We start from the raw sequence: 25816 nt of genomic DNA on the forward strand, positions 1-25816 counted from the left end.
CTGCAGAGTATTTTCGGATCGACCACATGATTAACAATCGATCAATCCGTAAAAAAGATGGTCGATCTTCTTGGCGAGGTAATTACAATTTTAGCAAAAATATCTTTGATTTTCAAATTTAAGTATATAACTATTCTTTTGAATATTATTTTTTTATTGTATTTTTTGATTAAATTATTGTATTATAATGTTTATGTAAATATTTTTTGTGATGTTTGAATTTGTGTTGTTCGTATACTTAACCTAGATGATATTGATGTTTAACCATTTGTTTTTTTATTTATTTTTTTTAATCAGAAATTGTTTTTATTTAAAAAAATTATTCATATATAATATAATAGTTTAAGTTTGGAAGATTAATCTATATATATAAATTATGTATATTTTTAAAAAAATAATTTAAGATATTATATATTGAGTAACTGAATTTCTTATCTTGAAAATAAAATATTTATATTTTTGTCTTCATGTTATACTCACCAATCCATCATTGATATTTATAACTCAGTATGTTTTTAAAAAAACTTAGTTTTAAGTAATAAACGAATTTAATAAATTAAATTCATCACCTATAATGTTCTCTAAACTATATTTGAAAACTCTCTAAAATTATATTTTAAGCATAATATTACTATTATTTAATTTTAAGCATAATATATGCAAAACCAACTTAAATTATATTTACAATAGGACTATCCTAAACCGGTTAATAAACCAAAAACAATATTAAACCAACATGAACCAATACCTGATTCGGCGAGGAAAGAAGTGTTTCAGGATAAACGCTTGAATGATTATTAACTGTAATGGTTTGATCATGAAAGAGTTAGTATGAATATTAACAATTGTAAGAATACCTTTGAGTCTATGAAAAGCAATTCAATTCCCATGAATAAGTTTGGCTTTTGGAAGTTGCGGGTTTCCCAACAATGAATCCACCTAACAAAAAATTTGTTGTCATAAAAAATCTCATTCAAGGTCATTAAAGGTTTTTGGGACGGCAAAAGTTGATGGTGGAACCATTTTTTGCTCGAGTGCTTTGAAGTTTTCCTTGATAGAGTGAGGTTGATATTGATGGAATAATGAGTTTTATAGGGACTTTCTTGATGTAAAACTATACATTTTTTTTGTCAAATGTGGTATTTCCATTTTTATATAATTTACTACCATTTTAAGATAGATGTACAATTTAAGATAGATGTTTAAATCTTAATGTACTTTTTCCATTTTTTTAAATGTTTATTTCCATTTCTTATATTTTAATTTACGTAATATCTATATTTTATATTTTAAAATAGATATTTAAATCTTAATGTACTTTTTCCATTTTTTAAAATTGTGTATTTACTTATATTATATATTTTACATTTTTAGATAGATGTTTAATGCTTAATGAAGTTTTTCCATTTTTTAAAAAAAATTGTGTATTTACTTATTATTATATATATAATTCATATATTATATATTTACATTATTTACTTATTATTTATTTTCCTGTATATGTATTTCCATTTCTTGTACTTTTTATTTACTTAATATTTCTATTTTACATTTTAAGATAGATGTTTAAATCTTAATGTACGTTTTTCATTTTTTTTTTAAATTGTATATTTCCATTTGTTATACTTTCTATTTACTTAATATCTATATTTTTAATTTTAAGATATATTTTTAAATCTTAATGTAATTTTCCATTTTTTAAATTGGGTATTTACTTATATTATATATTTACTTTTTTTTTTATATTGTGTATTTCTATTTCTTATACTTTCTATTTACTAATAATTTTATATTTTAAGATATATTTACATTTTAAGATAGATGTTTAAATACTAATGTACTTTTTCTATTTTTTTAAATTGTGTATTTCCTTTTCTTATACTTTCTATTTGCATAATATCTATATTTTACATTTTATGATAGATGTTTAAATCGTAATATACTTTTTCCATTGTTTTTAAGTTGTGTATTTCTTTTTCTTATACTTTCTATTTACTTAATATCTATATTTTACATTTTAAGATAGATGCTTAATATTTAATGTACTCTTTCCATTTTTTAAAAATTGTGCATTTACTTATTATTGTATATATAATTTGTATATTTATAATATTTAATTATTATTTATTTTTCAATATATTGAGTATTTCTCTTTCTTATACTTTATATTTAGTTAATATCTATATTTTATATTTTAAGATAGATGTTTAAATCTCAATGTATTTTTCCATTTTTAATGTAAAACGGCAATGTTTAATAGAAGAACTTGGACAAATAGTCAAATAGTTATATTTATGTTTTTTTTTAATATAAAATAGAAATTTTACATTATGGAGATAAGCCGTTTTTTTTTAGTGAAAAATGGTAATCTTACATATGTTTAATGTAGTTTTTCCATTTTTTTATGTTGTATGTTTACATTTTATTGCTATTTTTAAATGTAAAATGGTAATCTTACATATGTTTAATGTAGTATTTCCATTTTTTATGTTGTATGTTTACATATTATTTATTATTTTCGAAATTATATACAATGTTTTTTTTTACAAAATAGTAATGTTACATTATGGAGATAAACCGTCTTTTTTTAGTGAAAAATGGTAATCTTACATATGTTTAATGTAGTTTTTCCATTTTTATGTTGTATGTTTACATATTATTTTTTTAAAAAATAAAAATGTAAAATGGTAATATTACATTATGGAATTAAGCCGTCTTTTTTTTAAAATGAAAAATAGTAATTTTACATATGTTCAATGTAGTTTTTCCATTTTTTATGCTCTATGTTTCATATTATTTATAATTTTTAAAAATTAGTAATATTAAAATGTAAAACTATATTTTATGCCACGTGTCATCTTTCGGGAGAATTTTTTTTCGCTGATGTGGACGCTCTATGGAGCCTCAAAAGGTCCTTTTTATTAGTAAGGATGTTTAAATCGTAATATACTTTTTCCATTGCTTTTAAGTTGTGTATTTCTTTTTCTTATACTTTCTATTTACTTAATATCTATATTTTACATTTTAAGATAGATGTTTAATATTTAATGTACTCTTTCCATTTTTTAAAAATTGTGCATTTACTTATTATTGTATATATAATTCGTATATTTATAATATTTAATTATTATTTATTTTTCAATATATTGAGTATTTCTCTTTCTTATACTTTATATTTAGTTAATATCTATATTTTATATTTTAAGATAGATGTTTAAATCTCAATGTATTTTTCCATTTTTAATGTAAAACGGCAATGTTTAATAGAAGAACTTGGACAAATAGTCAAATAGTTATATTTATGTTTTTTTAATATAAAATAGAAATTTTACATTATGGAGATAAGCCGTTTTTTAATGAAAAATGGTAATCTTACATATGTTTAATGTAGTTTTTCCATTTTTTTATGTTGTATGTTTATATTTTATTGCTATTTTTAAATGTAAAATGGTAATCTTACATATGTTTAATGTAGTATTTCCATTTTTTATGTTGTATGTTTACATATTATTTATTATTTTCGAAATTATATATAATGTTTTTTTTTACAAAATAGTAATGTTACATTATGGAGATAAACCGTCTTTTTTTAGTGAAAAATGGTAATCTTACATATGTTTAATGTAGTTTTTCCATTTTTATGTTGTATGTTTACATATTATTTTTTTAAAAATAAAATTGTAAAATGGTAATATTACATTATGGAATTAAGCCGTCTTTTTTTTTAAAATGAAAAATAGTAATTTTACATATGTTCAATGTAGTTTTTCCATTTTTTATGCTCTATGTTTCATATTATTTATAATTTTTAAAAATTAGTAATATTAAAATGTAAAACTATATTTTATGCCACGTGTCATCTTTCGGGAGAATTATTTTCGCTGATGTGGACGCTCTATGGAGCCTCAAAAGGTCCCTTTTATTAGTAAGGATTTTTTTAAAAATAAAAATGTAAAATGGTAATATTACATTATGGAATTAAGCCGTCTTTTTTTTTAAAATGAAAAATAGTAATTTTACATATGTTCAATGTAGTTTTTCCATTTTTTATGCTCTATGTTTCATATTATTTATAATTTTTAAAAATTAGTAATATTAAAATGTAAAACTATATTTTATGCCACGTGTCATCTTTCGGGAGAATTGTTTTCGCTGATGTGGACGCTCTATGGAAATGTAAAACTATATTTTATGCCACGTGTCATCTTTCGGGAGAATTGTTTTCGCTGATGTGGACGCTCTATGGAGCCTCAAAAGGTCCCTTTTATTAGTAAGGATTCTCTCTCTTAATTTGTAAATTTTCATTTATTTTAAATAGTAAGAATTTCTTTTAAACATTCACGTGGGAAGTGCTCTTAAATAACTTAGGGCACCTGTTTTTTTTTTTTTTTTTTTTGCTCAACTTCAACTTTCATTCACCAATTCGTGGTAACAAGATTACAACCTTACACGATTTTCACCCCGCATACAATATCGTGATCTAGTATCACCTAGGAATACTTATAGGATCCTACGTTACCCGAATCAATCCGATATTACATTTTTCACCACTACGAGAACAAGATCATCCCACTACTCGGAATGAACCGTCTCTTAAACCCTAACTTAGACCACACGATGCGAAAACAGTGTCAAACAAACGGACAATGAAACGTAAACTGACTTATAATATAGAGAACAAGCAGTTGATCTTCCAATAATCCGAGTTCAGTTCGATATCAATCGCCTCAACACCTAAAAGACGCATTTCAGCCTCAGTTCATACCCGTTCTCTTCCACTGCCTCGATCCTCAGCCAAAAAACTGGACAGATTCATCCAGACTGAAAGACGGACCTTGACCGGTAAAGCCATCTTTAGTGGAGAGCTCTTCTCATAATTTTCAACCAAAATATTATTAAAAAGTTAAAAATAGAAGAAAGTAGATAAAATTAGAGAGAATCGTCTCTTTTTAAAGAGGCATTTGAGAAAGTAATTCTACAATTGTCCTTATTTTAGTGGTACATCAAAATTTTAGACATTTAATTTTAATACAAAAAGCAAATCATCTTTATACACTAATATAATATCACCCAAAAATTAAATTTGAGAAATTAACCAGTGCTGATACTCTAAAGCTCTCCGGTGAGGGACTTTTCTCTTCTATTTCCTCTACTTTTTTTATTATTGTCTAATTCCTAAGAAACTCACCTAAGAGGTCATCCATTGCTGATGGTCTTAGAACATCCACATTGGAGAGCTCTTGATCATGTTCTTAAATAAAAATAAATAAACTAGGAAAGAGAAGAGTGAGAGCATGAGCAATGGTGATTATGATGTACTCGCACACAAGCTCTTTTAATAAAAAAAATACAATTAATCTCTTATATATTAATTGAGAAACATTACAATATTGTTTTATAGTCACGTATCACCATGAGAATGAAATTAAAAATTCTTATAGAAATAGATTGGTCCATCTTAACTCATATAATAGTTTTTATTAAACTAACTATTAAATTGATAAATAGTGTACAAAATAATATTCTCGCACTTTCCTTAAATAAACGCTACGGAATTGCCTAATATGGTTAAAGTATATATGACAATTAATGATTATGAATAATACATATTTGATAATAATTTTTGTATCTTAGCTTTTTTTATTTAAGTTTATGTTATTAAAAAATATTAAACAACCACATTAACCATATAATAAACAAAATTATTTTTTTTCTTATATGTTATATTTTTGAATTTTTAAAACGACTATAAATTACTAAAAACGTTAAATGTCTCATATTAAAATTTTGTGATCAATGGTTTAACTTTTTTTGTGGTAACAACAAGATACAAATGATCATAAATTGTATGAATATGAAATTTCATTTACTAGACATTCATATTATATAATAATATAGTTTAAAATTAAACTATATAACATAGAAAAAATACTTAAATATGATAATTTCCAAATTTGTATTGGAAAAGTATTGAACCTTAATATTTTAATTTTGAAATTTTCATTCAAAAAATTGCACATTAGAAATTTTTGTGTTTATCACATGAGTATGAATTCTCAATAATAAATATTTATATTAAAATATATTATATATCCATGTTCGTGTCATTGAAATTTAGTTATATACCATATAAAATAAATAAAATGATTGTTTTGATTTATTTACTAAAAAAAGTATCCTAAATAAACAAGATGTATACATAATAAGTATATGAATACAAATAAATAATAATAGATAAACATTATTTTTATATATAACATTCATCTCGTACAATTGTGCGGGTCTTAAGAGAGAATGTAGAAGTGCTCTATACCAACAACATCTCTAACAAATGTTCTAGATGTGTCATCATTCTATGGCCTAATTTTTTAAAAGAAAATTTAAAATAAACAATCAATTAAAATATTATTTTACGAGATGGATTCTATCCTTCACAAGGCCCGTCAGATAGCCGGTCAGACCCATCAAAATTGAGTATCCGCTTGGTTTCACAAGATGTACGACAAATCACCAGCTCGACTCAGGACTGCTTTTAGCCGACTCAAGCAGGCGACCAAACACAATCAGCTCAGCGGCTTAGCTCGTCAGCCTGATCACTCAGCCCGACGGGCTAAAGCCCATTAAAGCAGGCGACCTAGGGAAAGGAGATGTGAAGACCGGCTATATTAGGAGACGGGGAGACATCAAGAAAAGGGATCCGAACATCTACACACACACTTAGGGGTTAGAATTAGGGTTTACTTCTTTATATTCTTTTCAGCTTGTACTTTCCCGGCGAACTCCTCGAGCATCGGCTTGTTTCACCGTTCGTTTCGTTACTTGTAACCAACAAACATCTTTCCGATCTAATAAAATACCTTCGAAACTAACCCATGGACGATTTTTGTCTCTCTCACTTGTTTCCGACCAAACTCGGTTCAAACAATTATTATTAAGAGCATGTGTGAGAGAAAACCATTGATGATGCTCTGATGCTCTTGTTTGGAGAACTTTCTCCGTGAGTGTTCTCACATATGTCAACTTACTAACAATTTTAGTTATTAAAAATAAATGCAAAATAACTATATAATTAAAATATTAATATTTTTTGTTTGTTAAGAGACTTGCATGTGTTCTATTTTTGCTGATGCTCTTAGGTCAACCTTATCAATTTAAAAATTTTCCAAGGTTTTAAAAATTAAAATATGTTAATATTTAAAATTTAGATATGTAATTATTATTTTTTGATGAAATATTAAATTTATTGATCGACTAAATAAAAATGTTTATGTACAGCCAAAGAATGCTAAAGATCAAAAGAAACTGTGTCTCCTAACTATATCATGTATGAGCTCCGAACCAACAGTGAAGTCGACCCTGCAACTTCGGCTTCTATGCATATCTAATAGATAAAATTATTTGCCTTATAGTTTTGTCAATGATTCTAGCAAGCTGACCCACTGGTGGGGAATGCTGAGAATGTCTTCTCTCGTTTCTCTAACGCCATATATAGTATATTGAATCATGGAATGACAATCACAAGAGTATAATGGTTAACAGACCATGAGAGCCTGCCAAAATTGTCTGAACATTCTCATCCCAATCCAGGGATGGAGCTGGATACAATAGCGTACCTAACACCTGCAAATACAAAGTATAGGTATAAAGGGTACGCAAAGAAAAAATGATTTCTAGTCTCCTCATGTTCCCCACAAAATAGACAGCTTTGAATATGATCCTAGCTCTGTATTTTAAACTCCGTATTTTTAATATTTATTTTTTATTTTTTTTAGCTTGAAACCCTAATTCCAAAATCCCACTCTTTAAATCTAAACCGTAAGTTTAGATTATTTTTTAGTAAAACTTATTTTGGTCATTTTCGTCATTGAATTTTTTTTTTTTTGACGTCGTCGTTGAAAGCTATTTTGTGAAGATAAACTAAAAAGGTATATCTTAAAAAATTTCTCTTATTTTAATGTTATGTAATATCTATCATATTTTATTTATTTTGGTATACTTAAATTATTATAAATTAAGTTTAGTATATGTATTTATGAAGATAAATAATTATAAGAACTAAAATAAAAAGAAAAAATAGTTTTGAGGTTCTGAATAGTGAAACTTCAGGTTTGAAGTTTTACTATTCAGAACCTCGGAAGATTTGAGATTGGATTGAATAACACAAGAATTCAAAATTTGAAAATTTGACATCAGTTTGGAAATGCCATAAGTGACAGATGTATCTAATGACATCACTGCTTTCGTCATGAATTATCTTTTTCCAATTCCCCTTCCACAGTAAAATACAAAACATTTATGGTAATATGTTGGCAATAAAAGGAAGAAGACATTTATGGTAATATATTATGTCGGCCAAAAACAAAAAGAAACATTATTTATAGTAACTAGGTTTGTGTCCGCGCTACGCGCGGATTATGGTTATATAATTTTCTGTTAAAATTCAGTATACAAATATATCATGTTTGATATTCTATCCTTAAAAGTGCAAAGTTTGGTCTTGAAAAGGAGCTAGAAATGTTGTCCATTAATAATGTTTTGTTGATGATTTCTTTTGGCTTTAAGTTGGTATTTAAAACACACCATTCATGTAAGTTCAATATTTGCACAATTTAGAGTCAATTAGAATTGGACATTTTGAATATAACTAAAGTTTTTGTTACTGTATACGATGAACTTTTGTTTTTAGATAATATTCATGAATTGCCTCAAAATTTGCTCATTAATAAAAAATCTGGTTCTAATGTTTACTCTTGTAGGCTGCACCGCGTGCTTTGTCCAAACTTTAATATTAAACTTATAAATTTCAATGTTTAATATCAAAGTACCTTAGTTTTATTATCTAATTAATCATGTAATTAGTTTAATGGTTGTGTAGGTGGGGAACGAACCATAAGTTTGGCAAAAGAAGTGATATATTGGCAAAGAAACTGATATTATCTTCAGATGTAGTTTATACTTGCAACAGTAAAAAAAATATTACAAAACATAAATAATTGTTAACAAACTTCAACAGAATTTCTCTGCTTACTGTGTTTTATTCTTAATCCCAAGTGAATTTTATACACTAATAATGAGATACATGCATGCAGCCAAACATGTGGAGATTCGTACCAACTGGTGATATTTTTAATAATTAAAGTGGTGGTTTCTTATGTTTCTGATTGAATATTTTCTTGAGCAAATAAAAATGTTATCGGCATCAACGTCGTAGCCTAGTTGAGATTTAACTTGTAAGGAATCCAATATGGAAAGTAACCCCCTTATAATCTCAAGGAATCTGTGTCAGAGATTGAAGATATGTCTACCTTCTCTTATTTCAGAAACTCAGTCAGCTTTTGTGCCAGGAAGGTTAATCTCTGATAATATTCTTATTGCTCAGGAAATGTTTCATGGATTACGGACGAACAAGGCGTGCAAAGGAAAATATATGGCAATTAAAACGGACATGAGTAAAGCTTATGATAGAGTGGAATGGGATTTTATAAAGGCTCTCCTACAGAAGATGGGTTTTGATTTTCATTGGATTACATTAATGATGGAGTGTATATCATCGGTTCAATATCGGGTCCTACTTAATGGACAGCCACGGGGACTTATCGTTCCACATAGGGGTTTACGACAAGGAGATCCTTTATCACCTTATTTATTTATCCTGTGTACTGAGGCTCTAATTGCAAATATTAAAAAGGCGGAAAGAAGGAAACTTTTGACGGGAATGAAGGTAGCTAGAGCATGTCCATCGATATCTCATCTGCTTTTTGCGGATGATAGTCTTTTTTTCTGTAAAGCTTTGAAAGAGGAATGCCATACTATCCTTAGGATCTTAAAGGAATATGAGGTTGTATCAGGTCAGCTTATAAACTTTGATAAGTCCTCTATCCAATTCGGGCACAATATTGAGGAATCAACTAGACAGGACTTAAGAGATATATTGGGAATTCAGAATCTTGGAGGTATGGGATCTTATCTAGGTCTTCCAGAAAATTTGGGAGGATCCAAGATACAGGTTTTTAGCTTTGTGCAGGACCGGCTAAATAATAGGGTTAATGGTTGGACTTTTAAGTTCTTCACAAAGGGAGGAAAAGAAGTGATTATTAAATCTGTGGTAACGGCATTACCAAACCATGTGATGTCTGTTTACCGTTTACCTAAGGCAACAACTAAAAAACTGACGACCGCGGTCGCACAATTCTGGTGGAGCCCAGGGGGAAGGACAAGAGGTATGCACTGGAAATCATGGGATAAAGTGTGTCTTGATAAGGAAGCTGGGGGCTTAGGTTTCAAGGATATTACAGATTTTAATACAGCAATGCTTGGTAAACAGTTGTGGCGCTTGATCGAGAAGCCAAATACATTATTTTCCCGGGTTTTTAAGGGACGGTATTACAGGAATGCATCACCCCTGGAACCGATTCGCTCTTATTCTCCGTCATATGGTTGGCGGAGTATAGTTTCTGCTAGATCTCTGGTAAGCAAAGGACTAATCAAAAGGGTGGGATCAGGATCATCTATATCTGTATGGAACGATCCATGGCTCCCAACCACTCGCCCGAGACCAGCAAATAAAAATCAACATATTTTCGATCCAAACCTCACAGTGGATTCTCTTATTGACTCTACTTCGCGGACATGGAATTCGCATGCACTCAGGGCTATGATAGATCCCCAGGATGTAAAAATTATAGAAAGTATACCACTGAGTAAAACCCAGATGGTGGACAGGGATGGATGGCATTTCACAAACAATGGGAAGTATACGGTTAAATCAGGATATCAGATCGAACGGGTTTATCCAGACAGGGAAAGACCACCTTTAAAGTTTGGACCCACGGTTGATGCTTTGAAGGCTTTCTGCTGGAAAATACGGTGCCCCCCAAAGTTAAAACATTTCTTATGGCAATTGGTTACAGGTTGTATAGCAGTCAAGAAGAATCTGAAAGCGAGAGGAATACAAGGTGACACCTGCTGTGCACGTTGCGGAGCGGAGGAGGAATCGATCAATCATGTGTTTTTTGAATGTCCTCCTGCACTTCAGGTTTGGGCTCTCTCCAAGATACCATCAAATCCAACTATGTTCCCAACGAGTTCCCTTTTTACAAATATGGATCATCTCTTCTGGAGAGTCTCTCCACCGATGGAGGACCATCAATTTGCATGGATACTTTGGTATATTTGGAAAGGAAGGAACAATAAAGTGTTCAGTAATATGGACATGGATCCAAGAGACACGCTCAAATTAGCAGAAACAGAGTCAACACTTTGGGCTAATGCACATGTATTGACCGAGACCAGGATAGGGTCCCATGTTGAGGTTACGACTCTCCCATCAATTCCGGGGAGATGGTGTTTTACAGATGGTTCTTGGAAGGAGAATGAAGTTTTCTCTGGGCAAGGTTGGCTAAGTACTTTAGAAGGCTTTGATGGGTTGTTAGGAGCAAGGAATGTCCGAGCTTGTCTATCCCCTCTACATGCGGAGATAGAAGCACTACTTTGGGCAATGGAATGTATGAAAAATTTACGCCAGTTTCAGGTTACATTTGCAACGGATTGTTCTCAGTTGGTGAAGATGGTTTCGGAACCAGAAGAATGGCCCGCATTTGCAAGTTATTTGGAAGATATTAAGTCCCTGAAAGAGGTTTTCACACGTTCGGAGATTATCTATGTACCAAGGATGCAAAATTCAAGAGCGGATAGCCTAGCACGCAGTGCCAGGAAACAACCGTTATTTGTCGTTCACATGGATCAAAATCTACCGGAGTGGTTTACAGAGTCAGTATGAGTCTGTATTTGATGACAAAAAAAAAAAAAAAAAAATCTCAAGGAATCCAAATTCTTTAATAGACTGATCATATTCTATTGTTTCGAACAACAAATTAAATCAGTTCTTCACGAAAGGGAAGAGAATCAGGGCTGGATTTGAGTGTTTTAAGTGAAAATTCCTAATCATCTCACTTTGTGTATTATCCGGAGAAACCACTTAAAAGAGCCATAACCTACAAAAGAGACAAACAATCACATGAATTGTGTATTGTCCGGAAGAAGCTTGAAAGATTTTAATAGTAATTAGTAAGATCGCGAAAAGTTTGAGGCACCAAATTTTACTTTGAATACAACTAAGCAGTGATGCACCCACAATACAGTAGGAAGATTCCTGCCCACTAAATCTCCATCGATCAAACTGTTCGAGAAGAAAGTAAGCGAACTGAATAAACAGAGTCTCTTTCATACGACATCAATAAGTTTTTGGTATATAACAGAAAATTATGGATTTTCAGAACAACTATTCAGTGGAAGCTGTTACCTCTAGGAGTAGGCTTCTTCGTCGAGAGTGTTTCAAGAGACTTGTTCATGTTTGACTGATACACAAACAAAGGAAGAATCTCCATCATCGCTACCATCTCTTCAGCCTTCGTTACCACTATCCCGTTTTTGCCGTTATTTCCAGCGTAATCTATGTTGTCGCCATCGAGCCCCGGCTCCAAATCTCTGAAGGTCTCATCTTTTGATCCCTCATACGCCCATTCTCATTCCGGCACCGATCTGCGGTAGATTTCTCCACTGACGACATCCAATCCCACATATCGTGTTCTCAATTTCAGAGAAGAGAGTTCGAAGCTTCGATTGATCAGTCTGGATTTGACACCATGACTGCTGGTAACAAATGGGAAAATAATATTCTCTATGTTCCTAAAAGATACATATTCTATAATTTTCACACATTTTAATAAAATACATTAAATTTGTATAATTTTTTGTGTTTATTTTTTTTTCTATAACTTTAAGCCAATAAAAAATCAATTAGTGCAATTAAGCTTTTTGAAGTTTGAAATTAGTTAATAAAACATGCATTGAAAAAGTAAAAAAATAGATCTTTTTGAAACAATTTTTTTCTCTAGAATAGTAACTTTAAGGAGCGGAGGGAGTATTAGTTAGTAATATATAAGTTTGTAACGGAGGAACCCGAAAAAATTGCTTGGATTGTTGTAGTAGTGGAGGGTCTTTATGAGTAGGAGTGGGAAGTAACTTTACAAAGAGAATTGGAGAAGGTGTAAACGGTATGGAAGTTTTAGATAGGAAAAGGAAGATGAAGTCCATGAGTCGTTGTACAACTATTGTTGACTTTACATGTAATTATGGCTTGATTATGGGCCTGCAAAACATAACTCAATTATAATATAAAAGCTCCGTCCAATTTATTTTAGTCTCGTAAATGAAAAAAAGGGTGACATGTAAATATGATGCTAAGCTGTCGATTTAATAGGTTGAGAATATTTGAGCTGACGTGTTCTATCTTAGAAACCTTAAAAATAGTAGCTTTTATATAGTAGGATATGATTGAATCGTGAGCACATATTATAAAACATTAAAATCATTCGGATAAAATTAATTTAGTGGAAAATTCCCAAGAAATTTTTTTTTCATTACTTTCTGTAGAGTAAATCCATTTACAATTTAACGGTGCAAATGGTTTAATCAAAAAGGTTCTAGGGTTGAATAGTTATATTAAAAAGGTCTGAAGGTTAAATAGTTTGATTAACAAGGTTATAAAATTTTGGACTAGTGATTTAGCGCCTGGAATCGCTTTTATTGTACCCTTGGTTTGATTCCGGCTAAGAGAGCTGGCTTACACCATATCTTGGCTGAGAGAGCTGGCTTACACCGGTTATCAACAGTATGTTGGACTAGTGGTTTAGCACTTTGAATTGTTTTTATTGTGTCTTCAGTTTGATTTCGGCTGAGAGAGCTGGCTTACACCATATCTTGGCTGAGAGAGTTGGCTTACACTGGTTATTTTTAGTTTAGCGTTTGGAATCGCTTTTATTATGTCCTTAATTTGATTTTGCGTCTGGACCTAAGGTCAGGATTACCTCCCGTTTATTCGAAAAAAAAACAAGATTATTATAGGGTTAAATAGTTTGATTAAAAGGTTTTGGGCTAGTCTGTGGTTTCAAAAGAAGTTAAAGGTCGTAAATATTGTAGAGCTGACGAGCAAGAGTACGAGAAACCGGGTTTGTTGGTGCTCTGGGTTTGTTCGTGTTCAGATTTTCTGTCCGGATCAGGTTTAGGTAAGTAAGTTGGAAGCTGCAGGAGCCGTTGTTTCAAAGTTTGAGGATGCCTTTCTCTCGGTAACTCGTGGTGTCTGACTCTCGACCTCAACCAACTCCGATTGCTTCGGTCTGTGCTCGTTTTTGTTGCTTAGCTGGTTCTAGGTTTGGTTCTACTTCTATTGCGGGTTGAATCTTTTGTCGCATTAGGTTTCAATGTTTAGTTTAAATTCCGTAATCCGCTACTAGTTTCTTTATAATTTCGATAACAAACTTGAAAATTTGGTATAATATTTAACATTTTACCAAAAAAAAAGAGTATGAGAAACTTTACATCCCCAAGATGACAAGAGCGAGGGAGGGAGAAGAAGCTGGCATGACGAACAAGGTGATAAATATAGAAAGAGTTGCTATAACATACAAGTCTATACACCATTGCGTATAGTGTGTGACCATTACAAAAAACTTCTTGCACGTGAGTACCATTACCAAATATCAGTGGACAACAACATATTCTTTTCTTCTTTTATTTTAATTATGTGGTATAAAAGGGAAAAAAAGAACAGATTATATAATAGCCTATATATATATATAGTTTTACTCTTCAGGTGCTAAGTGATTGGTAGCCATCTTCCCGCTTCTGTCTCCGGTATACCACAGCAGCAATTAGAACCACAACCGCCACCACCACCGTCGCAGCAAGAAAGCTTAGAAAGCTCACGCTTTTCGTATGTGCCTACAAAAAATGATGGATACGCACCTTAAGTAAAGTAGTATCTCCCGAAAATGTATCTTAAATTGAAACCGGTCTGGCATAAACCGAGATCAGGTACCGGCAGCTTACCTGGAAAAGTGCAGGCAAGGAGCTCTCTTGTTCAGGCAGCTGCTGAGTGACTAGGATGTAAAAGAGTCCCATAACTCCGGTATGACCAACAGCACTACTGTAATTGAACTCCAAAGTCAGTGTCTCTCCAGAAGTCACTTTCACCGGTTCATCAGGATAACAAGAAGACATTCCAACAATGTAACCAGCTTCGTTTCCAGGCTCGTCTGCATTTCCATACTTGGGCATCGAAGTGCAGATCCCCTCACCGTCCTGATCAATCCACAACACAAGAAAGCCTCAGTTTCAATCTTTCGTTTGCCGTTAGCATAAAACAAAAACCACTCTTTACTTTACCTCTCGGTATAGAGCAGCACCGATACCACCTGCGTGCTGGTGAGCTGCACCGTAGACAATATACCCGTTAAACGGCATCATTAAGCTCTTCTTCTTAACGTCAACACATCCATCGCCATTGGTTTTGCATGGTTTCACCTCATATTCCACCTGAAAAAAAGAAAAGCATAAGACTTTTTCCACGGACATGTTTAGAAAGAATGATATTTTCAGTAAAAGATTATATATACTCACATGGCAAAAATGTTCTTGGCTATCACCGGATGGTTCCCAGGAATCCGTAACGTCGAGAATATAAACCTTAGCGGGCACCACCGAGCTGTCCCAATCAACCCATCTCACGGTATACTTAAGATACAGAGTTCTTGTTTTCTCATCCACACTGTCAAACCCGTTTCTCAACAAACACTGAGTCTTATCATAGCAGCAGTACAAACCACCTTTGTAATCCGGTTTTATAGCTCGGCCGTACTCATCAATCGTTACATTATAGAGATCACACCTGCACTCCGTGCATCCTGATTTATCCACAACATCCCGCGTGTCAATCGCGTGAATGTTGAGAAGCCATTTGAACTCATACCCGTCAGGTGTTTCCTCTGGATTATCGATTTCAATCGCGTAAGGATCAGGAACACGCGTGGAGGTTTTGCGGGTTTCTGATCCTAACCCGAAGAAATGTCTGACAGTGTTCCTGCACAGACCACCATTCCTAACAAGAATGTAATCAGGTTTGGAACCAAGATGCCTGGAGAAACCGTGGTTCCTAGGCATGTCTCGCTGAGAAAGGTTAAAACCTTTGCGTACGTAGTAAGGTTGAACAAGCCAGTGGTGAAGATAAGTCTGGTGTAGAGGGACGGGGTTACCGTCTTGGTCAACAACTTCAGCATCGAAGCCTTTGATGCCGATATGACCTCTGGGGAAATCGATGTCGAAGAGGAAAGGATTCGCGACTGATCCTGGATTCATCACTAGCTTTGGCGATAAGAAAGATGCAGACTTTATCTTCTTCTCGGTCTTAACAAAGCCGTGGCTCGGTGATATGGTTAACAACGCGACCAGAAGAAGAAGTAAGGACGAGATCAGTGATCTCCCTCCACAACGAGCCATTATTCTATTCGCCTGTTTCCATGTTACAGAGGTAATAATTCGTCACAATTCTTTTTTTTTTTTAAAACAGCAACTCATAATACAAGAGAAGCAAGAACATATAAAGCAGAAAGCTCATTTGCTAGAATAGTATTTTCGAAAACGAACAATCTAACATAAAACCGGTTTCAGATCATTTCATATATCTACTACGTAACTAATATGATCCTAACCTCTGTTTCTAATTCGGTATTCCAAAACCCAGAATTCGATTGCGAAATCAAACAGACACATAGAGAGATTTACCCAATGATTTTCCCACGTCTTTAAAACGTTCGTTGGTCTCTGTCTCCGATGTGTCGGAAAGATTAGTGAAGTCTATCTATCTCTCTTCGCTGTTAGTGTAATAAAGTGATCCACGAGGAACAATTTGAGAGTTATCTATTTATCATCATGGGAATAAAGAATGGGTTCTCTCATATAAGGCAAGCGCACAGAGACGTAGGACGCTAGCTTTCGATATACGTGACACGTGTACCCAGTGACATCATCGCTTGCGTCATTAATTATCCTCTTTCAAATTCCCGTTCCACACTAAAATACCTAAATATTTACGGTAAGGATGATTCATGACCATAGATTATAAAACATCAACATCATTCCGATAAATAAATTTTAGAAGTTTAGAAAAATTCTCAAGAAAAGTTTTTCCATTAACTGCTGTAGTTTTAATAATCGACTAGGTGACCGGTCCATATTCTTTGCGGGCATAAGAACATGACCGGTCCACACCCTGTGTTCTTTCTCGGCCCGTACCTCACGAGAGGGAACACAGTAACGTCAGTATGAACACGCAGATATTATGTGTATGTATAATTGCAACGTCAAAAAACATTTTGTGTGTTTACGAAGATACTTTCATTTAAAAAATAGAATAAATAGTGTATAGTTTTAGAAGTAACAGATTTTATATTATCATTAATTAGAATTGTATTATATATGTTTCGTAATTCTTTATTTTAGGTGAATAATATTATTTTTTCCATAAATAATAAACAAACATTTATGTAGACATATTAAAAGAAAATATAATAAAAATCAAAATATTATCCATAAATAATATAAATTATGAAGTACATTTCTCGATAAAGAAAGCAAATTCAATTAGAAACTTGCAAAAAATTAAATAAATTTTGTAAGCAATTTGACGGGTTAACATTATTTGATAGATTTATAATTTTTAAATTTTATTGAACATGAAATAATATTAAATTGACATACCGTCATCGGTCTCCTAACTCATCACAACCCATCTAGCAAATACAAAAAATAAATAATTGCAACAGTTTATTTATTTTAAAATTTGTATTTGAAAAAAAAAGTAGATTAAAATTACGTACCGTGACTACGAAATATTCTGAAAAACTTGTTTTTAGACAACATTCAATATTTTTGTCTGCGGCTTCACTTTTTTACCAGTTATTAGGATTTTTAATCCAGATCTCGACTTAACTCTTGAAAGTGCAACTTTGCCTTGCATTTTGTAAGCATTTTATAAATTATTTTAAAATTATGATAAATTTATTCTTTAAACAACGATAAATAATTTAAAAATAATATTAATAAACATTTTTAGATTTTGTAATATTTAAAATAGTTATTATATAATTATATTCGAACACAATTCATCAAGTAGAGTATAAAACTATTATAATTATCTTATATAAAATTTTGTTCATTTTTCTTTATAGTTTATAAATATTAAAAGTAATCAATAAAACATTATTAATCTTTCTATAATTTCGAGAATTAGTTTCCATAAATTGTTATTTGTAATATTCGTTAGATTATATGGCAAGTGATGTTAAATGATTTTAGACTTTTCTTAAATTTTTAGATCTAAATTAAATAAATAAAAATTAAAAACAATCGACCAATCAAATTATAACAATTTCTTGAAACTTCACCTATGAACCCCAATCTGCAATAGATCAATCCACGAGATTCACAAAAAAAATCTAAATCCCTTACACGTTGGGTTACTTAAACGTAGATTTGTCAATTTTACATATATACACCATGTTGGTAAGTTGACCACGATTATTGGTGGAACTAATATCCGGTCAAATAAAAAAAGGTAGCTGGTTCGATTATTAATTTTCTAGGTTTTTTGACTACTTTGAAAATGACCTCATGAATTAAATAAAAAATGCATAATGCTAGCTTACTTATAAGATAGTATATTCAACAAAAAAATGATATAAGATAGTATTACTAAATGATACTATGTAATACTTTCTCCGGACTATATTCAACAAAAAAAAGGGAAAGTACTAAAGAACCTCTTCAATAACTGCTTTAACTTGGCGAAGCTTCTCAGCATGTTCAAGGTCTTCTGGATCACTATCACTCTCACGACCTGGTCTACATATAAAAAAAAGAAGAACATATTATCGTTACCAGTATTCAACACATGGAAAGGATAGATCAGACATGCTTTTTGGAGACAAGACACAAAGAGTTGAGTTCATGGTTCTACCTTGTATGGAGAACTAACATTCTTGTTGCATCTAATAGGTCTTGCAACTGGACTGCACTTTTTAGTTTTGTTTACAAAAAGAAAAAAAAATATAAAATGAATCAAGACTCTGATAAAAGATGGATGACAGAAAAGCTGGAGCCTCTCGCACCTCAGCTCTTGGCTTTCTACCATTGTACTTCAGCATCAGGTTTAACAGTTTTTCCTCTGTAACATTTAGTTTCATCTTCCGTTTTGGAGTTCGATCGCCACTGTCATGTAATAACAAAATTTTAACAGATAGAAGTATAGAGGAAATAAAGGTAATTTATATGCTAAGAAACATACTGTCGAATAACAACAATGACACAACATAGCTCTTCTGAGTTCCCATTGCCTTGGTGGGTTAGTCCTTTATTAGGCTGTACATGTTTATTGAACTTCCAAGGCAAAGTGGGTGGCAGAGTCGATGAAAGATGAGGAGCCTTTGCGTCTAAACACATTTTTCTTAGCACACAAGCAACATCGTCGTAATACCTTAATAGTATGAGAGGAGAGATTTGTGAATAATACTTTAAAGAATGAAAAGAGAATGTTTGTATTTTAAGATCTTGGGTGTCTCCTATATATATACAGTCGATTTATTTCTCATATTAATGACGCACAATATTTTGCACAATAAATAATAAAATCGTTTAAAGAAAGATATTAAATGTGTATTGTCAAAAAATGATTTGCATATGATATGATTTTAACTTGCGCAAGTAATCCATATTAGAAAAGTAAGTTATTAAAAACAAACAACTTAATTAGAAACATTAAATATTTTGTAAGCAATGTAATAAATATGATATCAACATGCGCAAGTTTACCGTTTGAATAATAAGGAAAGTTTTTAATATTTGTCTTAATTTTAAATCTTTCCCAAGGGTAAACTAAATCGATAATATTTATTGATTTCAACTTGCGAAAGTAATCCATATTGTGAATAAGTGATTTGCATATTTAATGATTTCAACTTGCGCAAGTAATCCATATTAGAAAGGTAAGTTATTAAAAACAAATTTTGTCAATAAGTTATTTGCATATTTAATGATTTCAACTTGCGCAAGTAATCCATATAAGAAAGGTAAGTTATTAAAAACAAACAACCTAATTAGTAGGGGTGGACACTTTATCCGATATCCGAAGTGGCACCCGAACCTGATCCGAAAATGCATGTCAAGTTTTTTATTTAAAAAATTAACAAAAAGTTACATCCAATTTTTTTTTTAAATAACTAAATTAATGTCTTTTTAATTTTAAATTTTTATGTCCAAATCTATTAACCATTCAATCTATTAAAAATAAAAAATTAGTTAACTGAAATATAAGAAACTTGAGAAATGAAAATTTTAATTTTTTTTTTTCAAAATCTAAATATCCGAACCCGATCTGAAATAACCGAATCCGAACTAAAAATACCCGAACCCGACCCGAAGTACAGAAATACCCGAACGGGTTCTACACCTCTATACCGAAATACTCGAAAATCCAAAATACCCGACCCGAACCCGAACGGGTACCCGAACGTCCACTCCTACTAATTAGAAACATTAAAATATTTTCTAAGCAAATGTAATTAATATGATATCAACATGCGCAAGTTTACTGTTTGAATAATAAGAAAAGTTTTTAATATTTGTCTTAGTTCTAAATCTTGCCCAAGGCTAAACTAAATCGATAATTATTATCTCACTAGCTATATATGGGCTTAACGAAATCGACAATAGTTTTGGGCTTGTCTACATAAGCGATTGATTAAAATAAATGAAAAATAAAATTCAAAAAATCGACCAATAGAATTATAACAATTTTTCTGAGAAGCTCTATATTAATGACATGTCAGTAGAAATTACTAAAGTAACTTCTCTTTTAATGTATAGGAAGATTCGACGAAATCTAACGCTGCATTTGGGGTTAATTAGTTTGATTCAAAAGGTTTTAGGGTCTGAGGGTTAAATAGTAAAGTTAAGGGTCACATATTCGAAAAAAAATTTGTTGAGCTGAAGGCTAATGTTTGTTTACTTTAGTTTGATTAAAAAAGGTTGTAGGGTTAAATAGTTTGATTAAAAAGTTTTAAAGTGTTTCAAAAAAAAAAAAAAAAAAAAAATTTAAAGCTAGTATGTGGTTTCAATAAAAGTTAAAAAGGTATCATACGTAAATATTGTAGAGATGTCGGCTACTGTTAATAATGATTTTGATTTCCTACGGTCAGGAGTAGGAGAAACTTTTACACCTACGAAAGCGACGGAGGAAGAAGAAGAAGAAGGCGGCGGCGATGACGAACAAGGAGAAAGCGCGGGAGAGAAGGGAGAAGAGGATGCAGGAGATCTCTCTCCTTCGAACCATCCCTTACTCTGATCACCAGAGGTGTATCATTCGAACCTTTAAGTTGTCAAATTGAGTGTTTGTGTTCAATAACATTCCTCTTGTTGAATTGATATGTGGTAGATGGTGGTCTTCTGAAAATGTAGTAGCAGTGGTGACTGGTTCTAACCGAGGCATTGGACTCGAAATCGCAAGACAGCTTGCTAGCCACGGATTGACTCTTGTTCTTACAGCCAGAAACGTTGATGCTGGTCTTGAAGCAGTTACTTCCTTGAGTCTCCAACAAGGTCTCAAGGTTGATTTTCATCAGCTTGATGTCACGGACGCCTCTTCGATTAAAGAGTTTGGTTGCTGGATTAAGCAAACTTTTGGAGGTCTCGATATTCTCGTAAGATCCTTTATGTAATCTGGTGGTAGTCTATATAGCTCTCTTATTTTATGCACTGTGTGTGACTGTTGTTATATATTCAGGTGAATAACGCAGGTGTCAACTACAATCTTGGCTCAGATAACTCGGTTGAGTTTGCTGAGACTGTTGTATCTACTAATTACCATGGAACCAAAAACATGATCAAAGCTATGATACCCTTGATGAGACCCTCTCCTCAGGGAGCTCGTATCGTTAACGTTAGCTCCAGGCTAGGCAGAGTATACGGAAGACGTAATGTAAGTAAACTCCTTTCACTCTTGCTATCTTTGTCATTTTCATTCAGATTAATTTTGCATATGCTTCTGCAGAGGCTTGCAAATGTAGAGTTGAGAGATCAGCTAAGCAATCCGGATTCTCTGACGGAAGAACTTTTAGACCGAACTGTCTCTACATTCATCGAGCAAGTAAAAGACGGAACTTGGGAATCAGGCGGGTGGCCTCAGACATTCACCGACTACTCCATCTCTAAGCTTGCTGTCAATGCATACACTAGAATGATAGCGAAAGAGCTTTCGACAAGGCAAGAGGGAGAGAAGATTTATGTTAACAGCTTTTGTCCTGGTTGGGTGAAGACTGCAATGACTGGTTTCGCTGGTAATATGTCTCCTGAAGACGCAGCTGATACCGGAGTTTGGCTGAGCTTGGTTCTGTCTGAAGAGGCGGTGACTGGAAAATTCTTTGCAGAGAGACGTGAGATAAACTTCTGAGTGGGGGTTGGTGAAAGTTTATTAAAAACTGGAATAGATTTCTCTTATCTTTCTTTCTTGTCAACAAACAATGCCACTTACTAAGTTGATGATGGTTATACAAAATAATTCTACAGAATACAGACAAGTAACAAATAGAATCAACTGTATCAAATTCAACCTCTCTTCGATCGCATTTGTACTCACCAAGGTTTCAGATCAGCGACCGGTCCTGCCGTCCAGTTCAACAGCTTCTCGCCTGGTCTCAGATACACACTCCTATCATGAGGCAGCTTACGGGCCAACCCATTCAACACTTGATGAAACGCATCCCCTGGTTGAGCTGGTTGCGGGAACAGCATAGCCTGTTTCATCGAAGGGTTTGCCAACAACCTCTGTTTCCTCAGTATAACCTCTGGTGGGATCGATGTGAGTATGGTGTCCAAGTAAGGAACATCCTTCTCATCCACAAACACACCAATGTCTTCCCATGGGATCGCATCTGCAAAAGGTAGCACAATGTCGTCTGCTATGATCACGGGGATGCAGCCAAAGATCACGGCTTCAACTAGTCTTGGACTCCATGGGGCCCATCCAAGTGGGCATAAGCAGAAGATTGCTCGCTGCATGTCCTCGTAATATGTTGTTGGGTGCTCTGTTGAGATGTCGAAGAGGGGATTGTCCTTGAAGTTTTCCCATACAGCTGCTCGTGCACCCCTGTGTCCGTTTTTGACAAACAAAACATCATCAGTGATTATACGAGAGCAAATCAAAGGATGGTAATATACCCATAAGATGAGCATTCTGATTAAAACTTACCTCGCGTAGTAACCACCCTCGGGGTCATTTCCCACATCATAAAACAATCCTCGGAAATAGACAAAGATGGAACGAGGAGTTTTCCCAGGAATCAAGTGTGATTGCATCTTCTGGGGTGGAGCATAGGGGGGAACAGTGATTGAACCCTGTTTCAAGCAGACATGATTCCTCTGTCCAAATGTCTGCACCAGCGTAGCTCGTTGAAGCAAGGGTAGTATTCCTCTTCCTATGGCCTTCTCTTCCTGCCACAGTCAAACACAAACAAGAGATCAACAAAGGGCGTTGCAACTTCCAAAGGGATAACAGACTTTAGTGAGCATGTTCGACAGTAGAAGACAAGCATAGATGAAGAAAAACACAAATCTTGGATTTACTTGATAATGGAAGCAGGCACCAAAGTCATGAGGCACAACAAAGAAGTGGTCAGCTCCTTCAGTGCGATTCCAGTAAGGCCAGTTGGAAGCAATGAGCTGAATAGCACTTCTCATCATTCTGGGGGATTTAAAGGGGAGAGGAAGGCCGTTGGGAGTGAGATCACAAGTGGTGTAGACAGGGACGTAGAACCAATCAGCTTCCTCGGGGTTGAGTGTTCGAACAGGACTAGACAAAAGAAAGCGTTGCATATAGATCTCAGCAGCAAACATGTGGGTGAGACATCGGGGGTCTTTCTGAAGAATCTTCTTGTTGTATTTGCTTGGAAGCTCATAAACAAACACTTTCAGTCTTCCCACTGGATTATCGTCCAACACATCACCAGCACTACCTAAACACCACACCACAAACAAACAAAAGACAGTGTCCATGCAAATCTATAGTCATCCTAAGATTTACATTATCAATCGCAAAAGACTTAGCCCTAGCTTTTTATTTCGATTCTTAAGACTAAAGTGATTACCACACAATCCGAGTAACAATAGGGGAAAGCAATCATTCACGAAGACTGACCTGAGATTCGCTCGGTTGGTTGACTTCGACTCAGACGGAAAGCAGAGATCGTGGAGAAGGTAAGGAGGTTACAAGCAATGAAGATCAAAACCCAGCTCCTCAACTTCATCTCTTATCGCTCAATTACCTCACAACACACACATCAAAGCCGATTTCTAGATCACGCCGAGAGTTGACACCTAGAGTACATCGTATTTTGATTTCAAGGAGAAAGAAGGTTCGTGCGACGCTAATACGTCGTCGTTTCGGGGCAATGAGCAGTCAACGTCATCCATAATTGATCGAAAATGAGATTGGACTTGGACGAGCTTTTGGCCCATTTATCGTTTTCATGGCCCTTTAGACGATTTATTTGTTCTCCATCATGTAGTTTTCAGTTTTTACATTTGAAGCATTAAGCATAGAAACTCAACGCAACACCTCTGTTTTTGCAACCACTATGGTTTTATGTTTTTACGCGACAACGAAACACATCATGTAGGTTGCTACGCGCGGATTATGTTTTTTAAATTTATATTTTAAATAAAGAATATTTTTTTTAACTCATAAAAATAATTTTTTTTAGTATGTGAAACTGTAAAGAGTTGAAAGATCATAATATGTATCGTGTCTTTGAAGCAACTTTAATTTTTGGAAAACAGTATTATAAAATTGGATTTAAACAAAATAGTTTTTTTAGAATAATTTTAAAAAATCTATTTAGGCATTCAGAACAATAGTTTATTAAAAGGTGCTTAACTACTGCATACCGATTATTTGAACCTAAAAGATGTTTATTAACATTGTTCTTGTACCTGATATCATAAAATCTTTATAACATTGTCGTAGACCAAAATTTGTGTTCTAAGTAGTTTTCACACTTCAAAAAAAGTCTTTTCATATTATTTGAAGTAAGAAAATGTTTCGCAGTAGCTTAGTAGTATCTTTCGCTATCACCAACTCAAGTAAGAAAATGTTTCACAGTAGCTTAGTAGTATCTTTCACTATCACCAACTCAATGCTTAAAACTAATATGTAGCCAGAGGCATATGCACTTGACGATGATTGAAGTCATATACCCAGCTTATTTTTAATTTTGTATAGATAATTAACTAAAATATTGGTTGTTTTAAAAAAATATGCTTTTGATTCAAATTTTGGTACATTACTTTCTTAGATGATCTAATAAAAAAGGGATAAAAACCTACTTAATATATATATATATATATATATATATATATATATATATATATTCTATAGCAAACTGATATTTTATTATATTTTATTATTTAATATAAACAATTTTACTTTCTATTTATTAGATATTTTAATTTTCTCTAAAAAATTAGTTGTGTATAAAATATTTAAAAGATATTTAACGATTAGTTTGGATCAAAAACGTTTAGTCATCAAATTTTTGTCTCTTAGAATAAAATATTAAATTTAATATAAATATACCTAAATACATTAAATTTTGTATATGCTGCTTTTTTGTGTCTTCAATGCCAAGAAAATATGTGTGCCCATTGTACAGTAGACTTTCGACGATATACACTTGGGCGGTACGTCACATATACTATAGTTTGATTGTTAGTTTGTGCTTCTTAAAAGTTGGGGCGGTACGTGACATACCATAATTTGCTGGTTACATTGTGTTTCTTATAAATGTGTGTACCAAATTGTCTGGGTAATTTCCGTGGTCAAAGTTGGCAATTACACCATTTTCTAGCAAAGGTTTTATGATTTTGGTAGCAG

At 32.8% G+C, this 25816-nt stretch overlaps 3 protein-coding genes and 1 long non-coding RNA gene across 4 annotated transcripts; 1 reads left to right on the top strand and 3 right to left on the bottom strand.

Moving 5' to 3' along the window:
• Nucleotides 1–4276: 4276 nt before the first annotated feature.
• LOC117125985 lies at nucleotides 4277–5663 on the bottom strand. Its single transcript, XR_004448470.1, has 2 exons — nucleotides 4445–5663; nucleotides 4277–4354 (listed from the first exon to the last, which is right to left on the bottom strand). It is a non-coding gene; the product is annotated as an uncharacterized LOC117125985 (long non-coding RNA).
• An 8759-nt stretch (nucleotides 5664–14422) lies between these two features.
• On the bottom strand, nucleotides 14423–16860 carry LOC103873465. Its single transcript, XM_009151871.2, has 5 exons — nucleotides 16621–16860; nucleotides 15460–16347; nucleotides 15226–15375; nucleotides 14890–15141; nucleotides 14423–14781 (listed from the first exon to the last, which is right to left on the bottom strand). The coding sequence occupies exons 2-5, from the start codon at nucleotides 16333–16335 to the stop codon at nucleotides 14650–14652; spliced, it is 1410 nt and encodes a 469-aa protein (XP_009150119.1). The 5' UTR covers nucleotides 16336–16347; nucleotides 16621–16860; the 3' UTR covers nucleotides 14423–14649.
• Nucleotides 16861–20766: 3906 nt separating this feature from the next.
• On the top strand, nucleotides 20767–22454 carry LOC103873463 (carbonyl reductase [NADPH] 1). Its single transcript, XM_009151869.3, has 5 exons — nucleotides 20767–20955; nucleotides 20992–21244; nucleotides 21326–21590; nucleotides 21674–21868; nucleotides 21941–22454. Exons 2-5 carry the CDS (start codon nucleotides 21153–21155, stop codon nucleotides 22337–22339), a joined length of 951 nt encoding a protein of 316 aa, XP_009150117.1. The 5' UTR covers nucleotides 20767–20955; nucleotides 20992–21152; the 3' UTR covers nucleotides 22340–22454.
• LOC103873464 (probable beta-1,4-xylosyltransferase IRX10L) lies at nucleotides 22341–24342 on the bottom strand. Its single transcript, XM_009151870.3, has 4 exons — nucleotides 24083–24342; nucleotides 23512–23900; nucleotides 23138–23379; nucleotides 22341–23035 (listed from the first exon to the last, which is right to left on the bottom strand). The coding sequence occupies exons 1-4, from the start codon at nucleotides 24189–24191 to the stop codon at nucleotides 22522–22524; spliced, it is 1254 nt and encodes a 417-aa protein (XP_009150118.1). The 5' UTR covers nucleotides 24192–24342; the 3' UTR covers nucleotides 22341–22521.
• Between the last annotated feature and the right edge of the window lie 1474 nt (nucleotides 24343–25816).

This window comes from Brassica rapa, chromosome A06 (assembly GCF_000309985.2).
Source record: "Brassica rapa cultivar Chiifu-401-42 chromosome A06, CAAS_Brap_v3.01, whole genome shotgun sequence".
NCBI classification, from domain to species: domain Eukaryota; kingdom Viridiplantae; phylum Streptophyta; class Magnoliopsida; order Brassicales; family Brassicaceae; genus Brassica; species Brassica rapa.

What these genes read in the sequence shown, in the direction of transcription:
- LOC103873464 (XM_009151870.3), bottom strand. Translation starts at nt 24,191, where the DNA reads ATGAAGTTGAGGAGCTGGGTTTTGATCTTCATTGCTTGTAACCTCCTT. An exon ending in ACCAACCGAGCGAATCTCAG is followed by an intron (nt 23,901 to 24,082) that starts GTCAGTCTTCGT and finishes TGTGGTGTTTAG; the next exon opens with GTAGTGCTGGTGATGTGTTG. An exon ending in GAGGGTGGTTACTACGCGAG is followed by an intron (nt 23,036 to 23,137) that starts GTAAGTTTTAAT and finishes AAACGGACACAG; the next exon opens with GGGTGCACGAGCAGCTGTAT.
- LOC103873463 (XM_009151869.3), top strand. Translation starts at nt 21,153, where the DNA reads ATGACGAACAAGGAGAAAGCGCGGGAGAGAAGGGAGAAGAGGATGCAG. An exon ending in TTGGAGGTCTCGATATTCTC is followed by an intron (nt 21,591 to 21,673) that starts GTAAGATCCTTT and finishes TTATATATTCAG; the next exon opens with GTGAATAACGCAGGTGTCAA. An exon ending in GAGTATACGGAAGACGTAAT is followed by an intron (nt 21,869 to 21,940) that starts GTAAGTAAACTC and finishes ATGCTTCTGCAG; the next exon opens with AGGCTTGCAAATGTAGAGTT.
- LOC103873465 (XM_009151871.2), bottom strand. Translation starts at nt 16,335, where the DNA reads ATGGCTCGTTGTGGAGGGAGATCACTGATCTCGTCCTTACTTCTTCTT. An exon ending in GCCAAGAACATTTTTGCCAT is followed by an intron (nt 15,376 to 15,459) that starts GTGAGTATATAT and finishes TCTTTTTTTCAG; the next exon opens with GTGGAATATGAGGTGAAACC. An exon ending in CCTTGCCTGCACTTTTCCAG is followed by an intron (nt 14,782 to 14,889) that starts GTAAGCTGCCGG and finishes CATTTTTTGTAG; the next exon opens with GCACATACGAAAAGCGTGAG.